The sequence below is a fragment of the Quercus lobata genome, chromosome 1 (assembly GCF_001633185.2).
Source record: "Quercus lobata isolate SW786 chromosome 1, ValleyOak3.0 Primary Assembly, whole genome shotgun sequence".
Taxonomy (NCBI): domain Eukaryota; kingdom Viridiplantae; phylum Streptophyta; class Magnoliopsida; order Fagales; family Fagaceae; genus Quercus; species Quercus lobata.
In genome coordinates this window covers 20,734,171-20,759,565 of record NC_044904.1, presented here as the reverse complement: position 1 = coordinate 20,759,565, position 25,395 = coordinate 20,734,171, and the positions used below count along the sequence as shown (strand labels likewise).

Genomic DNA, 25,395 nt, shown 5'->3' with positions numbered 1-25,395 from the left:
AGAGATTTGAGTTTTGCATTTGCTAGAGACTTTGCTTCGAGTTTGCTGGCAAGAAAAAGGGAAGGGGTAGCCATGGTTCATGGGGTTTTGGATGGTTCACTGACTACATTGTTTAGTTCCAAAGCTGAAGGAGTTGATGGATTTAGCAATTTTTGGAGAAGATTAATATGAACTAATTGTATTTGATTGATGACAATATGGACTTCATTATTATTCCTGTTTCTTTTTCATCATGCGGTTTGTGGCTTGATGAAAGTACAAATTAAAAAAAAAAATCATGAATCTAAATATTTATGAGGATTGAAAAAATTAACTTAGGGAAAATAGTTTGTTTCCCATTGTTTTAAGTTTTACATTTACTTTGCTTTAAAAAGGTCCAATAACATCACTTAAATAATAAAATGCAATATATATTTTTATTGTTTTATCTAATTCTATCCTCCTTGTGATAAACTCAAAAAGACAAAAAAAGAAATTGACTAATAGTATTACTATAATTAACCATTCCCGTGCGGTAACACAGGTTACATACTAGTATTAGTAATGAATCCAAATTAGAACTAATAAAAATTGTCAACTTAATTATTGTGAAAATTATTGTGTCTGTGAGGTTAATCTATATGGAGAGATTGACTTATATTTTCCATAACATTTTTCACAACACTTTTACAACAAATCTTAAATAGCAAGCTGTTATGGATGGCAAAAAAATAATTTTAGTGTTGGGTTTAAATTAGAACTAGTAACAACTTAACACCTAGAATTTGTTGTGAAAAATATTGTGAATGTAGCACTTTTCAAAAAAAAAAAAAAAAAAAAAAAAAACGAAAGAGCAATACAAAAAAAAATTCACAACTTTTTTCACAATAGTTGAGTTGACAAATTTTTACTAATTCTTATCTAGGTCTACTATTAACATCACTCTTTTACTTATCGCTATTAATCTATAACATCAACAGGTATAAAAAGTTTTGTCAAATTTTTTGTATCTATAGACTTAAAAAAAAATTATTTTTTATGTTAATTAATAGTAATTTTACATCCCCAATTGCTTCAAGCCACCCCTGCCTCCAAACTAAAAACAAGGCTAGTTACAGCTATTGAGTGCAACATATTTTCAATTTAAAAATTAATTACAAGAAAAAAAGAGTTTAAAGGCAAAACAACCATATTTAAGATTTTAAAACAGAGAAAGTACCATGTAAATTTATATTAAAAAGTTTTTTTTGGTTAAATATATTATAAAGTTAAATACATCAAAAGTGATAAATGTTATACACATTTATAAATGAATGTGCAATATTTTTCATTTTTATAATTGTGTACAGCATCTAACACATTTTTTATTTATTTATTTATATGTTTGTGTTTACATTGCACATAATAAAAAATAAATCAAAAAATCGTCGCTATGTACATTGTTTTCTACTACTCGTTTTTGTACTGAAGTAAAATAGTGAATACTGATTTAAGAAAACTAAAAAAACAATATTCATGTCGGATTCACTTTGCGGAAAAACAGTCCCTTCTGTTGGTTCCTCTCCTTCTTCTTCTTCTTCAACTACCATCTCAGAATTGTCAGGCAAGATTTTTTGTTTTCTTCTACTTTTCATTATAATATCTGGGTCTCCTTCTTCTACTTTTACTTTTACATTTTTTTTTTTTTTAAGCATAATATATTGAAATCCCTTTTTTTTTTGGGGGGGGGGGTGTCTTTATTTTGTTCTTGTTTTTGTTTTTCCCTCCTAAAGTTATGGTCTTTCGTTTACTATTTTGACAAAATTGAGGTTTTGGCTTGAAATTGGTAGGGTAAGACCGTTGGAGACTTTGTTTTGTTGAGTTATTTGATGGGTTGCGTTTGATTTCATCTGGGTTTCACTGATTTTTGCAGATAAGCCTTTGCTCTGGGGAATTTAGCTCTTCTATCTGTAGAGGAGTGTGGCACTCAGAAGCTATTGGTTGGTAATTGCAGTCCTATCTGGTCAGTGTTTTATTCTTTTCGTCACTGCAAAATTTAATGTTTAGCATATTGTAGCTTTTTTGTATTTTGTGTGGTTGGAGTAGATTAATCTTTGTGCTTCCGAAGTTGATTACTTTGAGAGATTGTGCATGCTTTTTTGAGGATATTTAGGTTTGCTTAGGAATTCTGATACATGGAAGCTGAATCTTGTTTGAGGGAAGTAGGAATTCTCTGGATCAATTACTCTACCTGTTCTTTTCAATTTCTCATTGTTGATGCACATTTATAAGTGGGTTTTCTTTATTTATAAAACCAGAAAGAGGATGTTGTTTTGATGCTGGAAAGAAAATTGTGATGTGCAATTAAGAAGATTGCTTACATCGATTCGTGAAGGCAATCCCATCTTAATTGGGATTATGGCTCAGTTGAGTTGTGTCGCTTACACCAAAGCCATGTTGATATTCAAGTTGTGTTTAACTTATACTCCAAAATTTGGATTTTCCTGTAAGAATTGAGAAATTTAACGACATACCAACCACACTATATTTCTTGTGTTTTTGCCTACTTTATAAGTGATTTCCTTCAAGTACTTTAAATAGAATGTGGCGATTATTTTGTATAAATCAACTCTTACTGGAGGTTAGGTTGATTCATTAGCTTAAATAAATGTGTGTCCTACCAAGCACCTACAAGTTTGCAATTTAAACCGTGGCTAGCCTTTAGTTTGTATTGCTCCATTTCTTGTACTTATTTTGTTATGGAGCTACTATTTTATAATGGAGCTTCTTCCATTAGATTGTAAGGGTGGTGCTAGTTGCAATCCTATTCCAGTTCTTAAAATTCTCTTCTTTTCAAGGATGAAACCCCTGGTTTCATCTTTTAGTTAATGCTTTCAATATCTTTCTTGTCTGGCCCTCTTGAGAAAGAGGGGATCATACTGCACCCATATTATTTTCTATCAAAAAACAGGATCTTGAAATAAACAAGAAGCCAGTCATTTCAGCTTCACTTTTTATTCTCAAAAAAAGAAAAAAAGAAAAAGAAAAAAAAAGAAAAGTATAACAAAATTTAAAGGATACATTACTGTTGTTGATGCTCTATTTGACTTGTTCTTTTTTGTAATTGCAAAAAAGAAAATGAAATGGTGAATGCTTATAGAATGCCAACTACTAAGTGAAGACTTTCTGCTTCATTTAAAATAAGGGAAGGGGGAGGCGAAGTTTATCCAAGTATTGTTGAACAATGGATGTAGTTCCATTTTATTTCTAGATGCATTAAATTTGAGGGAGGTTGGACCTTGGTGCAATGGCAAGTGCCATCCATGCAAGGGATTTGTCATGGGTTTGAATTTGGGAATCGGCTTCTTCAAAATTAGGGGTAAGGTAGCATACCAACTATCGTTCCCAAACCGAGTAGAAGCAGGAGCCCTGTGCACCTAGTACTAGCTTTTTAGATTTATTGAATTTGAGTTTTAATTCTTTGGGAGTGGATAGATGCATATCATGTGTATTTGAACTATCTCCTCTTTTGAATAGAATTATTTTTAGTTATAAAATAATATGTAATTCCATTTTTGTGTTCATATATGATTTCTTCCCTATTTCATGGTTTTAGGTTTTTATTTATTTATTTTTACATGTTTATGGCTTTGGAGTTTTGATGTTTTCTTTATGAGATATATTTACTAAGCCAATCGCCCCATCTGCTATACCTGGTTGCTTCTTGCCTACCAAAGTGTTTTGTTTTCCTAGGACTAGCAGCTCCTTTTTCCTTTCTAATTTCTTTGTAAGAAATCCGTTTTTTCCTCAGGTCCTTCCCTGACCTTATATGGAAAATGAAATGCTTAAGGAAAAGGGCCCTCCATGCTAACACAATCCCCATGAATGTGATCGAAGTTTGGTGATTGAGTTTCAAACATAAATGGATTTAGATGAGTAGTTGATAGAGAACTTATTGGGTTTATGAAGGAAAGGAGGGTGTGTGATTCGTGTGTTTGTGATGGTGGGATTGGATGCTCTAGCAAACTGACATGTAGTTCTGATGACTAAGAAAAGGGGGGAAAAGGTTTCTTCAAAGTCTGAAACCAAGATTGATCCCATCGTCTTACATTAGTTGTTCCCCAAGATGTAATCCCAGTTTTCTATCACTCTCCAAATCAAAAGGCAAGCATGGGATTTTGTTACAACTAAAACTAAAGGACGATCTTAAAGTATTTCATGTGGACAATGTCAACACTTAAAGCATGAATGACTGCTTTTTTTTTTTTTTGATAAGTAATGAATGACTGCTTTTTTTGTTGCATGTTTCTTTTATTTTCTCATTTGTTTTTTTTTTTTCAAATATGTATGGGTGCTGATTCCGACCCTTCTGACCACCTCACATTCTTCTTAGGAATTCTTTATAGCAAATAGAGAGATAGAGAGGAACAGAGAGCTGTGGGGGTTGGGGAAGGGGGGCTGTATGATCTCAGAAAAGAGATAGAGGAGGCTTCAAAGACTGATTTGAATAGACTTTAAATAGTATTGATTCAAAAATTATCCTTCAAATTGACCTGGGGCTTTGGAGACTCCTTTTTTGCTTTCTTCATTGAATATCCTTTTGCTCCAAAGATAGCGTCAAAGGTTACACTATGATTTGGGTAGAATTCAAATACAGTTCCACAAAAACTATGCTTTAAATAAGATTTATTCTGAATTTTGCATGGATAAGTTAAAAGTTGAAATGGCTAAAATTATTTTTCTTTTTTTAAATGTGGCTCTTAGGAGACTGTTACTCTTGATGCTATTGAACTTATGCATATCTCCCCCCCCCCCCCCCCCAAAACTCTTCCCCCCTTCTCCGTTCTTTGTCATTATATTTGATTCATTTTTCCTTTTATTTTATCCATGTCTTGGAATAATGTTTAGGAATAAAGTTTCTCCTCCTTGGTACTTGATGCAATGCAGCACAAGTTCAGAAGGAAATTGGGAGAGGCAATAGAACAAAGAAAATGAAAAGAGAGGCCTAGGAATCAGCCCCTAGGTGCTTAGAAGCACTAAGCAGGAAACCTAGTAAACACCTAATTTGTCAACAATCAGCACCCAGCCATTAGAAAATTCCAACATAAAAATTTATTCATCAATCATCTGTGTCCCTTATCTTTACGGTTTACTGGAGCCTCTTTTTGAATAGGCTTCCAGGAAACGTCAATAAAAAAGATTAAACGTAATTCTACATAATCCTAAGTCCTAATTAAGTGACATCAGTGGAAATCAAATTCAAATGAGCAACAATTTTGGTGTTCACACCAAAACTCATGGTCTGAGAGAGACTTGACTCTATTGAGTATAGCTCTGAGTAGTACTCTAGCATGTTAGGGCTAGCTGCTGCAGTTGGAACTTGGTTGTCCCTTCCAATGAGCTAGGTAGTGCTGAACTCTTCTGTTCTTAGTGAAAACAATTTGTTAATACAAAATAGCATTGATATGTTCTTTATGTGCTGGTGGAGGGTTTAGTGCTATTGGATTATAGAGTTTTCAATTGGATCATGAGGGGAAGGCTCATTGAAAGGAGTGTCTAGAATGACAATTGGACCTTTATAAAATGCAATATCAATGAAATAAGTTTTAAATCACTTTAACATGATTTAAAACTCTGAATGGTCTAAGAGAAACCTGCTTGTGCCTAACCTATGTTGACTTTGAAATAAGATCTATACAGGCTTTATAGGTTTGTAACCAAGCACTTCAAAGAGTCACATGCCTATGGCTCTATGGACTCCTTATTGGATGCTTTTCACAATTTTTTGGGCTTATGGTGTACAAATACTCTTCTTTTGTCACTTCTTTAGGTTGTGATAATGCTCACTTAACTTCATTCATCTTAGATGCCTCAACTTCTTTAGGTGTCTCAACTGTTCACTATTACCCATTCATTGGTGTTTCTAGGTTCCCTAGGGTTAACATGATTTGAATAGTTTAAATTGAGTCCTAACCCAGATTCCTATTGAAAGGGGTCTAATAGTATTTCTTAGGAGGTAACATGCCCTCGATATCAACATTATAACTTCTCATGTGGGAAGCTTGGTTTGGTTTGTCACAAATCATCATGTTGAGGGAAGCTGCTACTTTATCTAATCAAGTGTTATTCCTAACAGTGTCTTGGGTCAGGTCTTGGATGTCTTAGGTAGCTTTTAATATGGTTTGTAGGGCTTGTTCCACGATAAACTAATCAACATTAACAACTAATAAGTGTACAAACCAATAGTGATTATAGTAATGGATTTTCTAGATCAAATACACTAAGCACTACAAAAATATTAAAACCATTTTATAATGACAATTGTGTCCACAAGGGGGGGGGGGGGGGGGAAGAAATCAAACCTTGGTTGGGATATTTTTTACCTAGATCACAATTGGAGATGGCTCAGTGTGTGGGCTTGTGTTGTTCTGGGAACAAGCTTGGCCATGCTATTGTGGTTGCTGTGTCACAGACTAAGGCTAATGGGCCCCAACAATGTTAATGTTTATGGACAACATTAATGTGTAATAGTACTGAGGGGCCTAATGAATTCTTCTTTAACTTGGCACAATTACTATGAGGATTTCCCAGTTTAATCCAAAATGGTCACTCAGAGCCCAAAGGTTGAAGTTGATTCATAGAAGCCATTGAGGTGTCACAATTTTAGAGGTGATGAGAGGAGGTAAGGGGTTTGATAGATTGTGAGCAGGCTATGGGTTGTTGCTTTGGGGTTTTGTTGGAGAACTGGATTGAGGGTATGCTCTGATTCCAAATTGATGCATTTATAAGTTCAAGAGGAAATTGGGAGAGACAAGAAGAATAGAGAAGAGAAGGTAGGCTTAGGAATCAACATCTAAGTTGCCTGGAATCAGCACCAATCAGGCAATCCTAGGAATCATCATTGCCAAGAATCCGCACCTAGTCATTGGAATATTCAAACATAAAAATTTATTCATCAATCATTTGTGTCCCTTTTGTTTATTGGGGACCTTTTAGAATAGTTTTCTAGGAATCCTCCGTATGGAAAATAATTAAACCATAAACATAATCCCGCATGATCCTCAATCGTAATAAAATTACATCAATGGAATTGGAAATTAAATTCTAGCAATTGGTGTCCGCACCATGATGTGTTGGGCTGGAATAAACCAAATGTAGCATAGAGTTACAAAGTAAATTTGGAGCTAGGTTAGATTACGGAGTTCTTTTTAAACAATACACTAGAAAGGAGAACTGGGATCCCTTATAACTTTTTTTTTTTTTTTTTGATAGGTAATATAAGAATATTATTGATGAAAAAATGAAAAAGAAACATACAATGTGTTCATGAGAATGAACACAGCAAAGCACAAAACAGAACACAAAAGAAAATAATCAGGAGACTAAACTAAGTATCCGTTTAGATACAGCTGAAAACTAAAAACTGAAATTGAAAATTGAAAAACACTGTAGCAAAATAATTTTTAAATGTGTGAATAGTACCGTGGAACCCATTTTTAATGAAAAAGTTGCTAAAAAGTGTAGTTTGTGGGACCCATGAACAGTGCACGAGAGCACTGTTCACAGAAGAAAAGTCAAAAAGTTACGGCTGGAAAAAAAAAAAAAAAAAAAAAAAATCTGAAACGCAAACGTGCGTCTGGGAAGCGAAGCGCAAAACGCGCTTCCCAAACGCACTCTAAGAGAAGAAAATAACTGAGCAATAGAAGAACATTCTGTAAAACCCCAGCACTGAGACCAATCAAAAAGACTTCTCTGGCACAAGCCTATTAACTCAACCAAAGACTCCTCAGAATCTTCAAAGGACCGACGATTACACTCCATCCATATAGTCCCTTGTAACTTTAAATGGTTGCTTCAAGGTCATGTAATACATTAGTTATTCATTCAATAAATTACATTGATAGATAGTGATAAGAGCTGGAGCAAATTATCAACAGAAGAGTTGGCCATCTCTTCCTGGATTAATTGCATTTCACTAGGTTAATTCTTGTCTTATAAGTTATAATACTAGCGTGCAGGTCAAGACTATTCCTTTTGTGTGTGTGTGTGTGTGTGTGTTCTCTTGTTTGGATTGGAATCCCAAATATTTGAAGTTAAGGCTGTGTTATTTTCATGTAAAATATTTTCCGGAAAATAATAATTTCTGGAAATGCTATTTTCAGGAAAGGAAAATATTTTTAAGTGTTTGGTTGCATTTCAGAAAATGTTGTGAAAAATATTTTCTGGTGTTTGGTTGTGTTGTTGAAAATACCATAGAAAACACATTTTCTACTTGTTACTCACATTTTCTCACATTTTCTTATCTGTCAAACAAATACATAATTTCATCCCTTAATCCAGAAACACAAATAAAATCCAGAAAAAAAAAAAAAAAATCATAATCCGGTCAAATTGAGAGAAGAAGGAAGAGAGAGAGGCGACTGGGTTCGACGAGAGGCGAGATTGCGCGGCGGAGGCGAAGGCGAGATCGCGCGGCGCGGTGCTGCGATCGCGATCGGCACGGTGCTGCGATTGCGATCGGCGCAAAGGCGAGATCGCGATCGGGGACGACGAATCTGGGTCGAGGACGATCGGTTTTGGGGTGCGACGAGAACGATTCGAAGTCGAAGTCGAACAGCGAAGTCGAAGGGTGCGATTCGAAGTCGAAGTCGAAGAGCTCTGGGCTCTGGGTTCAATCTCTCTCTGGGTGCGATCTCTCTGGCCGGAGCTTGGCTGGCCGGAGGGTGTGCTCTCTCCCTCTCTCTTCTTCCTCTATCTCACTCTCACTCAGCTCTCTCTCTGTTTTCCAAAAAATGGTATTTGAAGGTAAAATAAAAACGGAAATCATTTTACACCCCAACACCTGATCAACTGAAAAGCATTTCCAGAAATGCTATTTTCCATGCGCAACCCACATTTACGGAAATGCATTTCCGGAAATGATTTTCACCCAAAACAAACACAGCCTAATATACATGAGTGATGTAGGGCCTCTAGATTGTCTTGCTCCTGTTTGTTAAACGCTGCTCTGTTTTTTTTTTTATTAGTAATAAAGATGTATATTCAAGAAAACTGCCTTATGCAGAAAAACATAAGGCAGAGAAAAATTACAAAAAGAGAAGAGAAAAAAACAGAAAAAAGAAAAAAGAAAAAAGAAAAAAGAAAAAAAAGACAGAAAGAAAGAAAAGATACTAATTACAAAGGAGAGAGCTAAGAAACATAGGAAGAGAATCACTAGTGGCGAGTCCTAAAGCCCTCGACCAGTCATAAAGGGAGCCACTGAAAGAAGCCAATAGCTGGTCATCAAAACTTTTCATGTCCTCAAATGTCCTCCAATTACGTTCCCTCCAAAGACACCACATTAGGCACAACGGAGCTAAATTCCAAATGCTAGACAAATGCGTTCTAGGCCAATTCCACCAACCAAAGAGAGTGTCTGCATGCCATGAGAACTGCAGTACATAAGCTGGGTTTTTAAGTGAGCTCCGCAATTTTATCTCTCAGCACTAAAGAAAAATCATATTGAAACTCAAGGAATATATCATTTTCAATTGAAGATTATGACAGCATAATTTTGGAATTTATAGAAAGAATGTCATGGGTAGTGGGTACTATTCAGTATCAATGTCGTTATCTGAAATTAAATCATCCTGATCAGTACCACAGAAATTAAAAATTATCAGAAGGGAATAGAGCCAATCAATGTCATATATCTCAAGATAAGGATGTGAATAAATCATTTAAATGAACCCAATTATCATGGAAAATATAGTGATTTTCTAATCATTTTTTTTTTATATAGAATTTTTACAGAATTAAGCTGATATTGTTTATAATAATCAGCAATATAGTTACAGAACTAAACAGGCTTTGAAAATTGTAATATTGATTTGTTTCTGATAATCACCAAACTAGGGGAAGAAACATATTATTTTTTATGTGGGCTTGGGATTTAATGTTGTTGATCCCATGATGTAAAATTGTTTAGTTGCTTTTTAGCCAAGTGCCTTGTAGGTTGTAGCTCAACTGGGGCCTCCTAGTGTTTCCAACGGATATGTTCAGAGTTTAAATCTCCCGTCCCCCATTGTAACTATTGAATTATTAAAAAAAATAAAAAAATTTAATTGCTTTTTGACCAAATTTATTGTAAACTATATTAGGGAACTACAATTTCCAGAACCATAATGGCTGGGACCCTCCATGTGAGAGGTGGGTATGGAAATAGACATTATAAGTGCAGAAATAGCATGTCCTTTATATAATAGGATGCAAATTGAACTCCACCTTTGTTGTGTGAAAATTTTTATATATATTTTTGTAACAAAGTTTTTAACACAAAGAAAGAAAGTTATTTTACGCAAAGCACTAGCATATAACCTTCTGTTGATCTTTATGAGAAAGAATTCTAACAAGAACACAAATATCTCTGTCTGGCTGATTTTGAATAGTTGATAGAAAGTTTTGCTGAATGGAATGGATATGCTAGTTGTAGAAAATAGTTTATGTAAATATTATTCAATTCACTACCAGTATATCTTGATATGCTTACAAGATAAATTGCCCTCTTTCCAGGCTCATCAGTACAACAGTCACCATAATCTTCCTCAGTTGATGATTTTCTGCTGTTAGTTGGGTTCTTGTTTCAAGATGAACAACCAGTATGGTGAAGAGCATGTAAGCCATGGAACCTTGGTGTTTGATTACTAATATCAAAAGACTCTTAAACAAATTAAATCCTTTGTGCAGGATGAAGCAACTGTTGCGGGATTCGAAGTTCCAGACTCACCAGATTCAAGTTACAACAATGCGTACCCTGGTAATGAAGATGAGGCGCGGGACCCACCTGTTGTCCCTACACATCTGCAAAACACCTTGCTTAGCTACCCAGCAAGCAGAGATGCTGCTGGAACTATTCCATTACCACAGAATGTGATTCTCAACCATCTTTACATTGAGAACAGGGAAGCCCCACGATCGGTAGTGGCTCTCGGTTTCACTCACCGTTTCCGTCAAAAATTTGTTACAGTTGTGCTTTACAAACCAGTTCATAGAAGGGGAAGTACAAGTGCTTGACTTGCATATAGGAGAGAAATCATTAGGTTGCTTTGTTTGACCTTGTTATGATGCCATTAATCATGATTGACCCAAATACAAAATTAGCCGTGAAGGATATTTATTGCATCACAGCAACTGATGCACTAGATTTGTTTTATTAAAGTTCTGTTTAGACTTGAGTCATTGATAGTGTCATGACTCATGAAAGGCTAGACTTGCTACACACACTGTTTTCCTCCCATTATTTTTTTTCTCACTTTTATATGGTATTGGTTGAGCTATTATGCTTACCATGAAATGAGAGAATTTATTTGTAATGCGTGGTATTATATGCATGCATCCGTGGAAATTATTTCCTAGGCAGGTCTATGTAGATTAGCCTGCCATTCCTGATGACAAAATATTCTCGTTTTGGTTGTATTGGGATTTTTTTTTTTTTCATTATTATTGTTATTATTGAATAAAAAAGGATTCTGGTGTACCACTGGGCCTTGATGGGGTTATTATCATGGACACAATTATTCATTAAAGTGCCCATACTTGTACAGCTCAATTCTTGTCAAGTATCATGTAAATCGATACAAGGACTCATAATATCATGCCACACCACGTGTTGGTGGTTGTTTTGGTAACTTGTCTTGCAACCTAGTGTTTAGTATTATCCAACTCTCAAAATAGGATAGGAGTGCCAGACCCACAAACTCACAAAACTTATTTAAGACAGATGCAACTATGCAAGGCACTTGATTTGATTGTTTATATACTATAAGAATTTTATAAATAATCTTAACTAGTCAAGCATTTACGGTAGGTAGTTATCACACCCCCTACCTAGACAAGAGATTAATTTATACAAATGCATTATTGGTGTAGGGGCTAAAAGTTGAGAGGCCTGTTATGCTCGTTTAGGCTTAGATTTAGGCCCAATACAATTTGTTTATAAAGATGAGTATGTGGACCAACACTTGGGCTTCCTGACTAACAGTTTGGAGAATAAAAGAAAAGGCTTGAATCTATGACTTGTCAACAACAAAGATGTATGAAAAGATAAAAAATTCTTATTTATCTTTCTCCGCCAGTTGGTCAAGGATCACCTTTATACTCAAAGAAATTAACAATCAATGTTTTATGAGTTTTTTTTTTTTTTCCCTATTCACTAGGGATATTTCCCCTTTTATAACCATCCGGTTTCCATCTCAGCCTCCCGCTTGGAGGGCTGCTAATCTTCCTTTAGATACTTGTCCCATCTTTGCATTGTTGGTGGTGGCTGAGTAAGGCATAGGTTGTGTGGGCACTGTTCATGTGTCATTCTACCATTAATGTGGTAGGTTGGGTTGTTACAATGTATTTAATGTGGAGGTGATGGTTGCTTTATTGGAAGCTTTCTTTTCCTCTCACTTGCATTTGTCATTGCAACCTTCTTCAATTCTTTGGTTCTCAATTTAGGTGGCTTCCCCCTCGACTCCGATGGGACACCCTTTATGGTGCCTCCTCGAGTGTGGGGTACTTCTTGGGTTTACTTGTTCGTTGAACATATTGGGTATCTCAGCTAGGCCAAGCCTAGTTTGGAGGTGGGTCGGGTCCGGTGACTCCTCGGGCTTGTTTTGACAAGGGTGCCACTTCCAAACCCCCCACAATTGGCTATTGTGGAATGCTTCAATCAATTCCCCAGATTGTGTTCATTGCTTAGGTCTTCAAGGATAATTTACTCTCTCCTCTTTAATTTCTTAAACAAAAGGGGGGAAATGTATGCATTAAAAGTGGACTGGAAACATGTTTCTTCTTCTCTTAATGAAATTTCTTGTAGGGGACCTGAATTTTCCAAGGCAACATTTGTATCCTTTTTAATTTTTTTATTTTTATGATAGTATTACAAATGTTAGGATTATGAGATCTTCCTAATTTAAGTTATTTCCCAACAGCTCTATAGGAAGATTTAGGAACCATTTGAGTCCCTATGCAGCTCCATGTTTATTTAGACATTGTAAAGTGTAAACGACAAAATCAACAGTTAAAAAATATCTTAAGAAATAAATCTCTACCAAAACCTAGAAAATGAGCTTTACAAAGAACATTATACTTTCAAATTTCACAATTTAAAACATGCAAACCCCAAGGGAAAAAAACCTAACACTGAGAAACATCAAAATCATCGCTTAAAAGATAAATTTCTACCAAAATCTTTAAAGCAATTAACATTATACTTTCAAAGTTCAGAATTTAAATAAATTGAACAAATCCTACAATTTTTTCTCCCAAACAGAACCACTTAGGTTTATAGAGTAAAAAAAATCATCTTAAAATGTATCATTTAAGATTGAATTTCCAAATCAAATAAACTGGTGGCAGTATGGTGGTTTGATGGTGGTGAGGACCTTAGATCTCTCTCTCTCTCTCTCTCTCTCTCTCTCTCTCTCTCTCTCTCTCTCTCTACGTAGAAAAAGTATTCATGTGCGTATACTTTTCATTTATTATAATTTAGGGTTAATGCATTTTCTAGTCACAAAAATATTTAGGGGAGTGATGAGATTTATGTGTTTGTGGTTGAATTAATTTTTTTCTCTTATCACGTCTTTAGGTATTTTGTGATTGGAAAATGTATCAACCCTTAATTATGATAAATGAAAAGTATTGATCTTTAGAAAGAAAAAGAAAAAAGAAAAAGAAGAGCATCTGATACGCTTAAACGAAGAATGTGGAAGAGCCTACTATATATTTATGCATTATTTTTGGCTTCCAATTGGGCCATTATCTTATTTGTTGGCCCAACAATTGTCAATTTAATAAATAAAAAAAACAATATAATTGATACACTTAATTACATAACTTCGAACTAGTTGAAGTGGTGTACAGTTACATTCACATGAATCCAACAATTTTTTTCTCACTCGGCCACTTTAACATGTAAAATGGGGGGGGGGGGGTGAGTTAATGAAAAAGAAAAAGGAAGGAGAAATATTTGTGTGTGTGTGTGTGTTTTTTTTTTGGGTGGCAATCTATGAAATTTTATGATAGCAATTGATGATCTTGTTGTTTGGAGTGCATGCAACCATGCGTTCCATCTCCCTTGCATCCTGAAATGGGTGAATTCAGTCACAGACTTCTTAAGAACATTGCCAAATGTTTGGCAAACTCTAGGAGATGACAGTTCAAAGAATGAGAGAAAATCAAAACAAATACTAGAACAATTGCAACCCAAAGAACTAATCAAATTGAAACCAAGTAAAGAAAAAGGAAAACGTAGATGTAAAGCACAGGTGGGTGTAACAATGAAAGCACACTATCAACACGCTTGCAGGTCTTGCTCCTTTGATTTTCTATATTATAGCTAGCGCTCTACAATTGAACATGTAGAAGCCATACACCCAAAAAAAAAAAAAAAAAAAAATCCACATTCCCATTTGGAGGAAACAAAGAGATGTCAGGAATAAGGATGTGGAGAAACAGAACAACATAGTAACTGCTTCATGATAATAACTTTGGAATTTTGAAAATACACAAACTTAAAAAAAAAATTCAGAGAATTATGTGACAAAATAAAAATTCAGGGAATTATAGGAACAAATGGACAAAACCAACGGACAAACTCAGAGGCTATTCCCAATTGCCACAATCTTCTCAAAAAATTATATGACAAAATTCTAAAATCTAAATAGAAAAAAAAAAAAATGAAGAGAATCTGGCACAATAAGTCGTGCAAAGGAAATGCTATATTGGATGACTTTGCAAACTCGACCCAGTAAACAAACACAAAGAAGGATTAAGAGATGAGGAGGATATTGGGATGTAAAGTTGTAAACTGTTGGTTTTTTTAGCCCGTTAAACTAATTATGCAAACATTTTAGTTATTTAACAAAAATTGAAACATATTAGTTATGTGACCATTTTTAAAACTCTAAGACTAGTTCCATGGAAAAAAAATCATGAGATGAATTTTTTTTTTAAGTTTTTAGTGGAACTTGAGTTTCAGAAACTCAAGTTCTTTACATTGGAACTCAAGTCTTTGAGACTCAAGTTCCAAAAAGTGGTCACATAACTAATATGTTGTAAAATTAGCTTAATTGGCAAAAATGCCTTATAAATTACCGAAGCAAACGTGGGTTAATGTCACAAAAAAAAAAAAAATGCAAATAAAATAAGTAATACAATTTTTCTACTAACAAATATAAAATTTTTAAAAAAAATGATTGATAAAAGATAAAGTGGAACTGAGACTACTGAGATGAAAGTAATAGAGTGAGAGAGAGTCTGAAATTATAGTAGAAAAGAGAAAAAATGGAGAGAGAGAGAGAGAGAGAGATAGAGAGAGAGAGAGAGAGAGAGAGATGATATTTGCTACAAATGTGAATTGAGTCGTTAAAGAGAGCAAATTGTCATTAAAGAGGGCATAATTTCCGGCAACGCCATGAAGAACTCATAACCACAGTATTTCTCTTGATATATATTTTTTAAAAGAAAAAAAATGATTATGGATTAGATTTTTTTTTTTTGGTAATGGGTTAAATGAGTTACAAATTTGAATGATTATGGATTTTTATTTTGTTTTTGAATAGGTTTTTTGTTGAATAATTTGTTTACTTTTGTTCGGTTTAGTCTTGTTTTTGTTTGGGTTATTTTTGTTATTATTTGGGCTAATTTTTATTGTTATTATTTAAGGTTTTTTTAAAGGTTTAAGGATTATGTTTTAGGGGGCCAAAATTATTTTTGGAATAATGTTTTCATCCACAATATTTTTCACAACAAATCTTATGTAGTAAGCTGTTATTGGTGGGGGAAAAAGTGATATCACTATTAGGCTCAAATTATAATTAGTAACAACTTACTATATATGATTTGTTGAGAAATTATTGTGAAAATATTATGAATATAACATTACTCTTATTTTTGTTGAACTCAAATTTTTGTAATTCTCAAGTTGTAGTGGTTAAAATAGGTTAATTTAGTATATAATTTTTTTGATGTGTATATATACATACATATATATACAAACATTTTTTTGCAAGTCAGGTGGTCTCGTAACCACCCTAACTTAAAAGTGGAGTTGCCCCTAATAGTGGGTCGATAAAGTTTGGATTTTATTTTACATATTTATTCTGTTAATTGAAAACTTGTAAATGACTAAGATGGGGATATTTTTGGCATTTGAAAGTTGAACTCCAAACATGAAAAACCTTAAATAGTAGTATAGATAACAATAAAACAATAAAAAAGGAAAAATTAACAGATGTCTCAAAGGAATTGATTTAACAAATATTTTTAGAAATTTATTAAGAAAAAAAATTAATTGGTTTTTTATTTTATTATTTTTTTTACAGCTAGAATACCGCTTGTGTCCAGTGCCATTTTGCACTGAATGCAGTACGAATGGGATACAAAAATGACAACAGATACAAGCTTCACTTTTTTATATTTTTTCGAGTAGAACAAAAAATTTCTTAAAATGATTTATTAACGGACGCGTCATCTGTTGGAACAATAATAAAATAAATTTATCAAAAAAAAAAAATTATATAAAAAGAAAGAAAAAGTAGAAAAAAGTGGGGGAAAAAAAAGGGGAAAGGCGACGTGGCAATATGAATAAAAAGTGAAAAGACATACCAGTACGTATTTTCAGACAAGCACAAAATCTCTCTTTTTTCATTTTCCTTTTTTTTATTATTATTTTCAAAAACCCTAATTCTATTACGGGCAGTTTGAGCCTCGAAATACCTATCTCCCTCTCTCTTTCTCTCTCTCTCGCTCGTTCGCTCTCGCTCTCGCTCTTTCTGTGTGTGAAGAAGCTCTCAACCAGTGAACCGCGATCCCTCCATCGATCTGCTACCAAACTCACAGGTTCGTTGCTTCGTTTCCCTCTCTCTCTCTCACCAAATCGCTTTTTTTTTTTTTTTTTTTGGATCTCGTTCTGTAAATTGTAAATTCTTCGATTCGTTTTCCATGTCGTTTAATTTAATTGAATTAATGAAAATTTCGAATTTATTATTAAATTTTTTTTTTTTTTCAATTTCCGCTTTGCTTGTGTTCGATTCTTTGATTTTGTTTCTTTGAGATTTTGACAATTGACTTCAATTGTTCCTGTGGATCTACCTGCGTGAAATACTCTTAGCTTTTTCTTCAATTGGCCGACTCGGACAGACTCAGTAGTCATTGCATATTCTCACTTGTATGTTCTTGGCAATGTCTCCAAATAACCAAACATGTGTTGTTTTATTCAATTATTATCATTCTGGTTAAATTTTTTTTTTTTTGGTGATAAATATGATTCTGGATATTGCAATTGTGCATACTCTGCTTATTTATAAAAATAACGGGCAATCACTCCGAGCCTAGATATATAATTCCAATTATTGGTTTTTTATAAGTTCTTGATATTGGTAGCAAGCCACAGATTCGGTAGTAAAGGATTCAAGTCGTATTTTATAGTGTTAGTGATTTTTAGGAATTTATGGAAACATATTTTATAGGGCATGAATGTTATTTGCGTAAGAATAAATTTTCAACGAGTAATGTTACGACCGCAAAAATTTCACAACAAATTCTAGGTTGTAAGCCGGCAATTACTGGTAGGCAAGAAAATAATTTAAGTGGTCAGCCGAAATTAGAACCAGTAAAAACCTGCCACCTAGGATTTATATAAAAAAAAAAAACCTGCCACTTAGGGTTTCTTGTAAAATTGTTGCGAAAATGTTGTGGATGTATCATTTATCATTTTCAATTTTTTGTTCAATTACTGGTAGGCAAGAAAATAATTTAAGTGGTTGGCCCAAATTAGAACCAGTAACAACCTGCCACCTAGGGTTTATTGTAAAATTGTTGTGAAAATGTTGTGGATGTAGCATTTATCATTTTCAATTCTTTGTTAGAAAAATTTATCCAAAAGTTGCTGAGTTGGTATCTTAGTTTTTCCCAAAATGTGGTTATATGGCACATAATTTTTTGTGTGGGTAATGAATATTGCTACCTAAGCCTGAAGTAGCTAACCTTATCCCTCACCTTGATTGATCAACAGCTTTTGTAATGTTGCATGTCAAAATTTTCAGTTGATGTCGTTTCTTTTTTGTTTCAATTTTTTTTACCCATGGTTGGCTAAGCTATAAAATCTATCCTCAGAAATTCCAAACATCTTGCTGCAACAAGCTGTGGTTTTATGAGTGAATAATCGTATAATATCTTGTTTAAGGTGTGTTAAGTATGTCTGGTTGTTCACACAAGTGGAGTATGCTGAAACTTTTATTTCAACCAATGTAATGCTTGGCAGACACTGAAAGCAGATGCTATGAGGTCTGTATATTAGTTGTTGAAGGTATGGGATTCTGTTACTTTGATGATGACCCTAGTTTATTTTTGTCATACCTAATTTGGAAATGTTCCTTTTCATGACCTGGTCAACGGTCCATAGAGGTTGCTGCTTTTACTGGTAATGAGCAGCCACAAGAAGATTTTGACCACTTGGATGGAGTATTTGATTGTCAGTTACAAATTTATGGTGGAAGAGGAAACATCAGCAACTAGTCAGGCCATGTGAGTGTTGGTCTGAGATTTCTGATTTTTATAGATTAGTGTGAGAAGTCTGTGTATGTATGTGGCTGGGTGTTCACAAGTTTGTGTATGTTGAGTTCTTAGTACTGATGGTACCCTCTTATGGTATTTGGACCCTGCTTTTTACATATTTGAGCATTGCCATGCTATTGATCAAAGTTGTGTATCACAATTTTATCATAACATGATTAATCAAAATTTCACCAACTTGGGCATCATTATGTTTGGATGAGCTTATTTGGGCTAGGTATTTTACACAGCCAATTTTTTAAACAAAAATAAGCTAACAAAATTACACTGATCCAAACACACAAGTTGCCCTGATGCTTTTGGGGAGTTGATTTAATGAAACATGAACAACATATTAGACCTCAAGAAGAGTAACACTTCAGGTTAAGAAATGCTCACTTAGAACTGTGACTTGTTTCTTTGAATTTAGTTAGCAGTTGCTGTAGACCATACCTGTATTGCATGTGTTGTATGTCCATCTTAAAGCAGACATGATGGTGAGTATTTTGAGATTACTATTTTTTTTTTTTTTTTTTTTTCAAATGGATGCTCAATTACCTTATGCACTTGTGGGTTTGGAATTTTCTACATCACCCTTCACCCTGTACTTGCAAGGGGAGGGGTTGCCATTTGAGTTAGAGCTTGTTGGGTCTCAATTACCTTAAATGGTTAGCAAGTAAAACTACTTCTTAAAACATGTTCTGGCCTGACTCCCAGGAATGAAAATTATGCTGCTTTGTTGACTAGAGGATTTTACTAGAGAAGACTTGTGTAAATCTTCGTATGTATCCCTAAGCATGGAATAAGAATTTAAGAAGTTAATTATTATGTGACAAATATTTTTGAAGGTTCTTATTTATAAAGGTGTGGGGTTTAGGTCTTAGCCTAATCTTTCCAATTATAGATAATTTTAGAACAACTGTTTATGCAGGGGTTGTTGGTCTATTTGGTTAATCATACCAATAAAGAATATAAATAGAGCTATGTCTGATTGTTGACTTATGGAAATTAGTCTGAGTGGTTGTACCGTAGTAGATTGATTTGACATTTATGTTAATAATTTTCAACTTTATATCTCTCTTTCTGATTGCTAGTTTTTTTATAGCTCTCTCTCTCTCTTCACACACACATGTGCGCACACATTTTACATGGACTAGTTTATCAATAGATTAGATGGAATAAAAATATTTTGAGAGCAAATGCGTTTTGATCAGTGGTTAATATGAAGACAGGCAGCGTTGATTTATTGTTTCCCTTTTTATGTTCCTTACTATGTTAGGGTCTGCAAATAGAGACTTCGGTAATTAATTTTCAATGGGTTATACTTTGAATGTCCTTGCACCATGAAAATTTTAGCAAGATAATTGCCCCTATTTTTAGTAGTATCATAGGATGCTCTTTTATACTTTTCTTTATTAGTGGAGGTCATTGGTTTAAATCTTCCCTCTCTCCTTCCCTTGGGAGTTGGGACCACAACAAACTATTCTCTTTTAGCCTTTGCGACCTCAGTGTATCACTATGTTCTTGCTTCTTTAGTGCCTTTAGAAAATATTTTACCCATTTGTTATATGCTATTTTATCATTAAAAAGGTGATCCTTTTCCACAGAAGTTGATAAATGAGTTATAGATACTGAAAGGATATTTTTTTGGCCAATGAATAGCTCCACTGGCACTTCCTTCTCCCATTATAATGGGATGGAGGTTGAGGTCGTGGGTTCAAGACCCACTGAGATCGTGTGTTCAAGACCCACTGAGATCGTGTGTAACTTACTGATAAAAAAAGACATTGAAAGGCTATTTCTACAATTTGGAATTCATCTACTTATTTTTCTGTAATTCTTAAAACATAGTTTAGGCAAAATGCTTCAGTATTATGGTTTTTAAATTTGGGTAACGCAAGTTCTCATTCTTTGTTTGAAAGTTCATCATAGCTTGTGTTATCTTAATAGTGCATGGCATGTTAGTATACTTTCCATCTTGTTAATTTGATTAATCCAGCTAAGCATGAGGAAGCTAATCTGTTGGGCATTGATCAAATTATGTACTTCACAAAATTTGCAAGATATGTTTGATTCATATTAAAGCATGAAGTGGGAAGCAGTATAATTTATGGACAGCTGAAATTCTGTGAAACATAAAGGCTGTTTGCAGTATTAGGTCTAGTTGTGATAAACTATTATATTGTAAAAGGTACTTATCTCTGAACAACTATAATGCTAATCGGAAAATAATTGATAATGGTAACAAAGGCAGTAGATGGGCAGTGTATTCAGGATTTTAGAGTGGCTGGAAGGACAATTGAGTTGCTGATGATTTCAAATCTTTTATTTGTGGATGATACTTTGGTATTTTGTGGGAATGATATAGAATAACTTCGCCATTTGAATTTTGCTTTGTTGTGTTTTGAAGCCATATCTGGTTTAAAGATTAATTTAAGCAAATTCAGATGATCCCAATTGGAGAGGTTCTAGAGATAGCAGTTTGGGCTCACATTAATGGGTGCAAGATATCTGCTCTGCCTACGAAATGCTTGGGGTTGTTGTTTATGGCTTCCCTTAGCTTAGTTTCCTGATTTCTCTTTTTGTTGTGCTGTTTGTTCTTTTATTTCTTTTTGTTCATCATCATGAACAACTTGTACTTTTCCTTTTTTACTCATTTATAATAGATTACTGTTTACCTATCAAAAAAAAAAAAAAAAAAACAAGTCCAAAGTGATTTGGGAACAGAAGTTAGAAGGATTGAAGGAGCTTTACTTGTCAGAAGGAGATAGAATCACCTTAATGAAGAGTACGCTCTCAATTTTGCCCACATATTTTCTATACCTGTTAGCATTGCTAGCTGCTTAGAGAAATTACAAAGAGATTTTTTGTTGGGTGGATAGGAGATGATGTTAAGTTTCACTTGGTAAATTGGAAGATAGTTTGTGAGCCAATTCAATATGGAAGTTGCATTAGAAGTTTTGGATGTCCTAATAGTGCTTTGTTTGGGAAGTGGCTTTGGCATTATGCCATGGAAAAAGACACATTATTGAGAACTTTGATAGATAAAAAAAAATTTGGGTTTGAGTGAGGCAGCTGTGTTTCGGGGGTAACCAATGAACCCTATGGTGTGTCCCTTTGGAAACATATTTGCAATGGTTGGGACAGATTTCCTAAACTAATCAAGTTTGAAATGAGCAATTGTTTTTGTATTTTGGCATGATCCATGGTGTGGGGAGGGGATTCTTAATGAGGCTCTTCTTGAGCGATTTGAATAGCCCAAGATGAGGAGGCTTCTGTGGTAGGCCAGATGGACTAGTGGAGCTATTCATTGGGACAATATGTTCACTAGAGTTGTCCATGATTGGGAGTTGTCATTTTTACAATCCTTTCTTAGCCTTCCCTATTCCACTAAAATTACTAGGGGTGGGGAAGACTGGATGTGTTCCCACTAGGAGCAATATGTTTGGGGTTTTATTACAAGGCTCTTGAAAACCCTCATTTTTCTCCCATGGAAAAGCATTTGGAGTGTTAATGTTCCTACCAAAGTAGCTTTCTTCATGTGGACAGCTGCTAGTGGAAACATTCATACCATGGATAACTTGCTAAAGAGAAGTATTTGTATTGTAGAGTGGTGTTGCATGTTTAACAGTGTAAGAACAATGGGGAGTTTATAGACCATTTGCTTTTTCATGGTGATTATGTGCAAAGCCTATGGTTATTGGTGTTTTAATTGTATGGACTCCAGTGGGTTATGCCTAAGAGGGCAGTGGATTTGTTGGGTTGTTGGAAAGGCAGTTTTGGCAGACATCGTTTTGCAGACTTGGGGGAAATTCCATGATGCCTCATGTGGACTATTTGGAGAGAATGAAACCAACATACCTTTGAAGGGATTAAGAGTTTGCGGTTAGAGTTAAAACTGATTTTTCAATGCTTCATGTATGATTGGATGGCTGCATTGATTGGAAACTCCTTTTCTATTGAAGGAATTTCTGGATTTATGTAATTTTCGACGATACTTTTAGCGTCCCTAGCACACTCCCTGTCTACATGGGGTGTATACTGTTTTTAATAATTCAATTAAATTCTTCAATTACCTATAAAAAAAACTGATAATACCTGTGTTGTGTCAATGCAGCAGGGGAATGTCCCCTTTTTAGGGGACTTCTCTCTTATGAAACTTAATTATTTTTTCCCCTTCAAATAAGTCTAGATAAGATTCAATGTTATGTCATGGAAGAAATTTGTCTTTTTTTGGAGAGTTCAGGTTCGTTACAACTCTGACCAAAAGGGGAAAAAATCATTACTGGTTTTAAATTGTTTTGTTTTGTTTTTGGAGTGAGACTACTTACTCATGAATGAAGGTACTTTTCAGAATTATTTTCTTTCATATGCAAGTATTGATTTTGTATGGATGCTTTTATAATGTATTCATGCCGATGTGGATATATGGTTCAGTATCAATAGAAGAGAAAGAAATTATATAATTTGATATATGGCACCTTCTTGATTCCCCCGACTTCGTCCTCGGCATCGTCTCCCTCACACACACTGCACTAATGTCATGAATCTTGTTGGTACTGTAAGAACTTTGAAGCAAGTAATTTATAAATTTGTAAAATTTGCTTCATAATAAATTATTTTCTTGACCATTGCAGGAATATTTTTGTTTTACTTAGATGTCTCCAGCTTCCAGATCTAAGTCCAAGGACAAAAAGGCCAGCAAGGAACCCCAGAAGCCTTCTGCAAAGTCTTCGGTACCTGCTAATGCAGGTAGTGGTATCCCAGCTAGTGCATACAATCCACTTTTGGGAACATTCCACAACCTTGAAATGTCACCAACATCCTCAGCTTCACCTCTTCACACTAATGGTCGCTTTGGGAACATAGATGAGACAGATGAGCATCCTGGAGGCTTGCTTGTAGCTGGGGTTGAGTATGACTCTGTCTCCAATAATGGTAGCTGGTCTGGCGAGTCAGAAGACCATAAAGAAAAATCATCAAATCTTCCCATCCGGCAAGAAACAATACCAGGTGCTGATGGTGACAAACGAGAGAAAATCCGCCAGAAGAACGAAAGGAAGCATCAGCGTCAAAAGGAGAGGCGAGCTCAGGAATTGCATGAACGTTGCAGTGGCTATCTCATGTCCAGAAAGCTTGAAGCACTTGCTCAACAGCTTGTGATAATGGGATTTCCACACGAGAGGGCAACAATGGCCCTCATATTGAATGAAGGTAAAGTAGAGCAATCAGTAAATTGGCTGTTTGAAGGTGGTGAAGAAACAGAAAATCATAGGGATCAAAACCTTGCTGGGAGTAATCTGAAAATTGACATATCAGAAGAGCTTGCTCGGATTACAGATTTGGAAACAAGGTACAAGTGCTCAAAGCAGGAAGTTGAAAGAGCTGTTGTTACCTGTGAGGGTGATCTTGACAAGGCGGCAGAAACTTTAGAAGCAATGAAGGAAGATCCACCATCCGCTCCACCTAAACCAGAAGAAACTGGTGATCCTCCTACTCTTACTAATGGCAAGTTTTCAGTTGCTGCTGGTAACATGAGACTACAAATGAAACCAAATCTTCCTACAATACAACAGAAAAGAGATGATAAGGATTTCAACTACACAAAAGCTGCAGTTATGGTTGTAGGGTCTTCAGAACCTGGGAACAAAAATGTGCAGCAGCTTTTGAAGAGAAGTCAACCGAAGTTGGATTGGGGAAAACCCCAACAAATTGCGATGCCAGCAGAGAAAAGGTGGCCAAATGGTGGATTAAATCCTTCAGCTTCCTATTCTTTGGCATCGCCATTGCAGGTGTCGACTCCGCCAGCCAAGACAGAACCCCGCTATTTGGCCATTGGAAATGAATTCAAGAATCTTCAGCCTGGAACAGTGAGGGAACCAGTTAAAATGATGCAGCGGCCACAACCTCTCAATACAAAGCAGATTCCAACCACTAGCATGAGCTCATCACCTCCTGGAACAGCTGCCAGTTGGTATCCTACTAATGGTGTCGAAGTTATGAAACCCAATGGCTTTTTGCAGCAAATTCCTAGCACTAGAAGTCTTAGTCCAAACAATCTGAGCTCAAATCAGATGTACCACCAACTTCAATATAAGCAACAGCAACAGTATATTCCCAGCAGTAACCCAGGAGATTCCCCAGTATCCAGCCGAGGGAATGGTTTATGGAGTAGAACAGGTGCATCTCCTACACTTGCCGCTGCTTCATCCCTTGGACTCTTCTCTGGGTTGGGTTCAACTGGCTCTTCAGGGGCATCTTCTCCGGTAGACTGGAGCACTGGTGGCTCAATGTCGCACCTGGATTACTCAAGCATAGATTGGACTTTGGATAGAGGTTTGTCTTCTCCAGGTCCGAATGGGTTGTGGCTAGGGATGCCTTCTTTTACGAGGAACAATACCCACATATATGATTCAAATACTTCCCACATATATGATTCAAATACTTCAGGAATTAGTGCTCAGCCAGCCATGAGATCAGTGCCTATCACAAATGGTGTGTCAATAGCAGGGTTGCAGGACAGTGGAGTGGTCACATCTGATACATCTGCTTCTGGTTCTAGGGAGTGGAGTTCCCCCTTTGAAGGGAAAGATATTTTTAGTTTATCCAGACGGTTTGTTTCTTCTCCGTCTCTGTAATGGGTGAGGGGAAAGGGTTTTAATGAATAAAATGGAAAAAGAAAAAGAAAAAGGAAGACCCCAAAAAAATATGTGCGTGGATTTGATCATTGTTGGTTCTTATGATGCTATGGTGTTTGTTATATTGTTGGTGGATAAGCTTTTAGTGAAAGAAAACATCAAAGCATCATTTGCTTGATTTTATTTTCCCTTGCCATTGTTTAAAACAAACGAGAGAGAA

The 25,395-nt window shown here is 35.2% G+C and overlaps 2 protein-coding genes across 5 annotated transcripts; both read left to right on the top strand.

Annotated features, from left to right (window-relative positions):
- The first annotated feature begins 1,450 nt into the window (after positions 1 to 1,450).
- LOC115982864 (SNF1-related protein kinase regulatory subunit beta-3) lies at positions 1,451 to 11,522 on the top strand. The gene is made up of 4 exons (XM_031105600.1): positions 1,451 to 1,582; positions 1,892 to 1,981; positions 10,510 to 10,611; positions 10,684 to 11,522. Exons 3-4 carry the CDS (start codon positions 10,585 to 10,587, stop codon positions 11,008 to 11,010), a joined length of 354 nt encoding a protein of 117 aa, XP_030961460.1. The 5' UTR covers positions 1,451 to 1,582; positions 1,892 to 1,981; positions 10,510 to 10,584; the 3' UTR covers positions 11,011 to 11,522.
- Positions 11,523 to 16,616: 5,094 nt separating this feature from the next.
- Positions 16,617 to 25,358, top strand: LOC115982814. Of its 4 annotated transcripts, none has more exons than XM_031105548.1 (4): positions 16,617 to 16,824; positions 18,170 to 18,270; positions 18,389 to 18,510; positions 23,175 to 25,358. In XM_031105548.1, exon 4 carries the CDS (start codon positions 23,196 to 23,198, stop codon positions 25,173 to 25,175), a length of 1,980 nt encoding a protein of 659 aa, XP_030961408.1. In that variant the 5' UTR covers positions 16,617 to 16,824; positions 18,170 to 18,270; positions 18,389 to 18,510; positions 23,175 to 23,195; the 3' UTR covers positions 25,176 to 25,358. The 4 variants fall into 4 exon arrangements, with proteins under 4 accessions (XP_030961408.1, XP_030961401.1, XP_030961397.1 ...); XM_031105541.1 differs by having other exon boundaries at positions 18,170 to 18,292; XM_031105537.1 differs by lacking the exons at positions 18,170 to 18,270; positions 18,389 to 18,510.
- Positions 25,359 to 25,395: the final 37 nt, after the last annotated feature.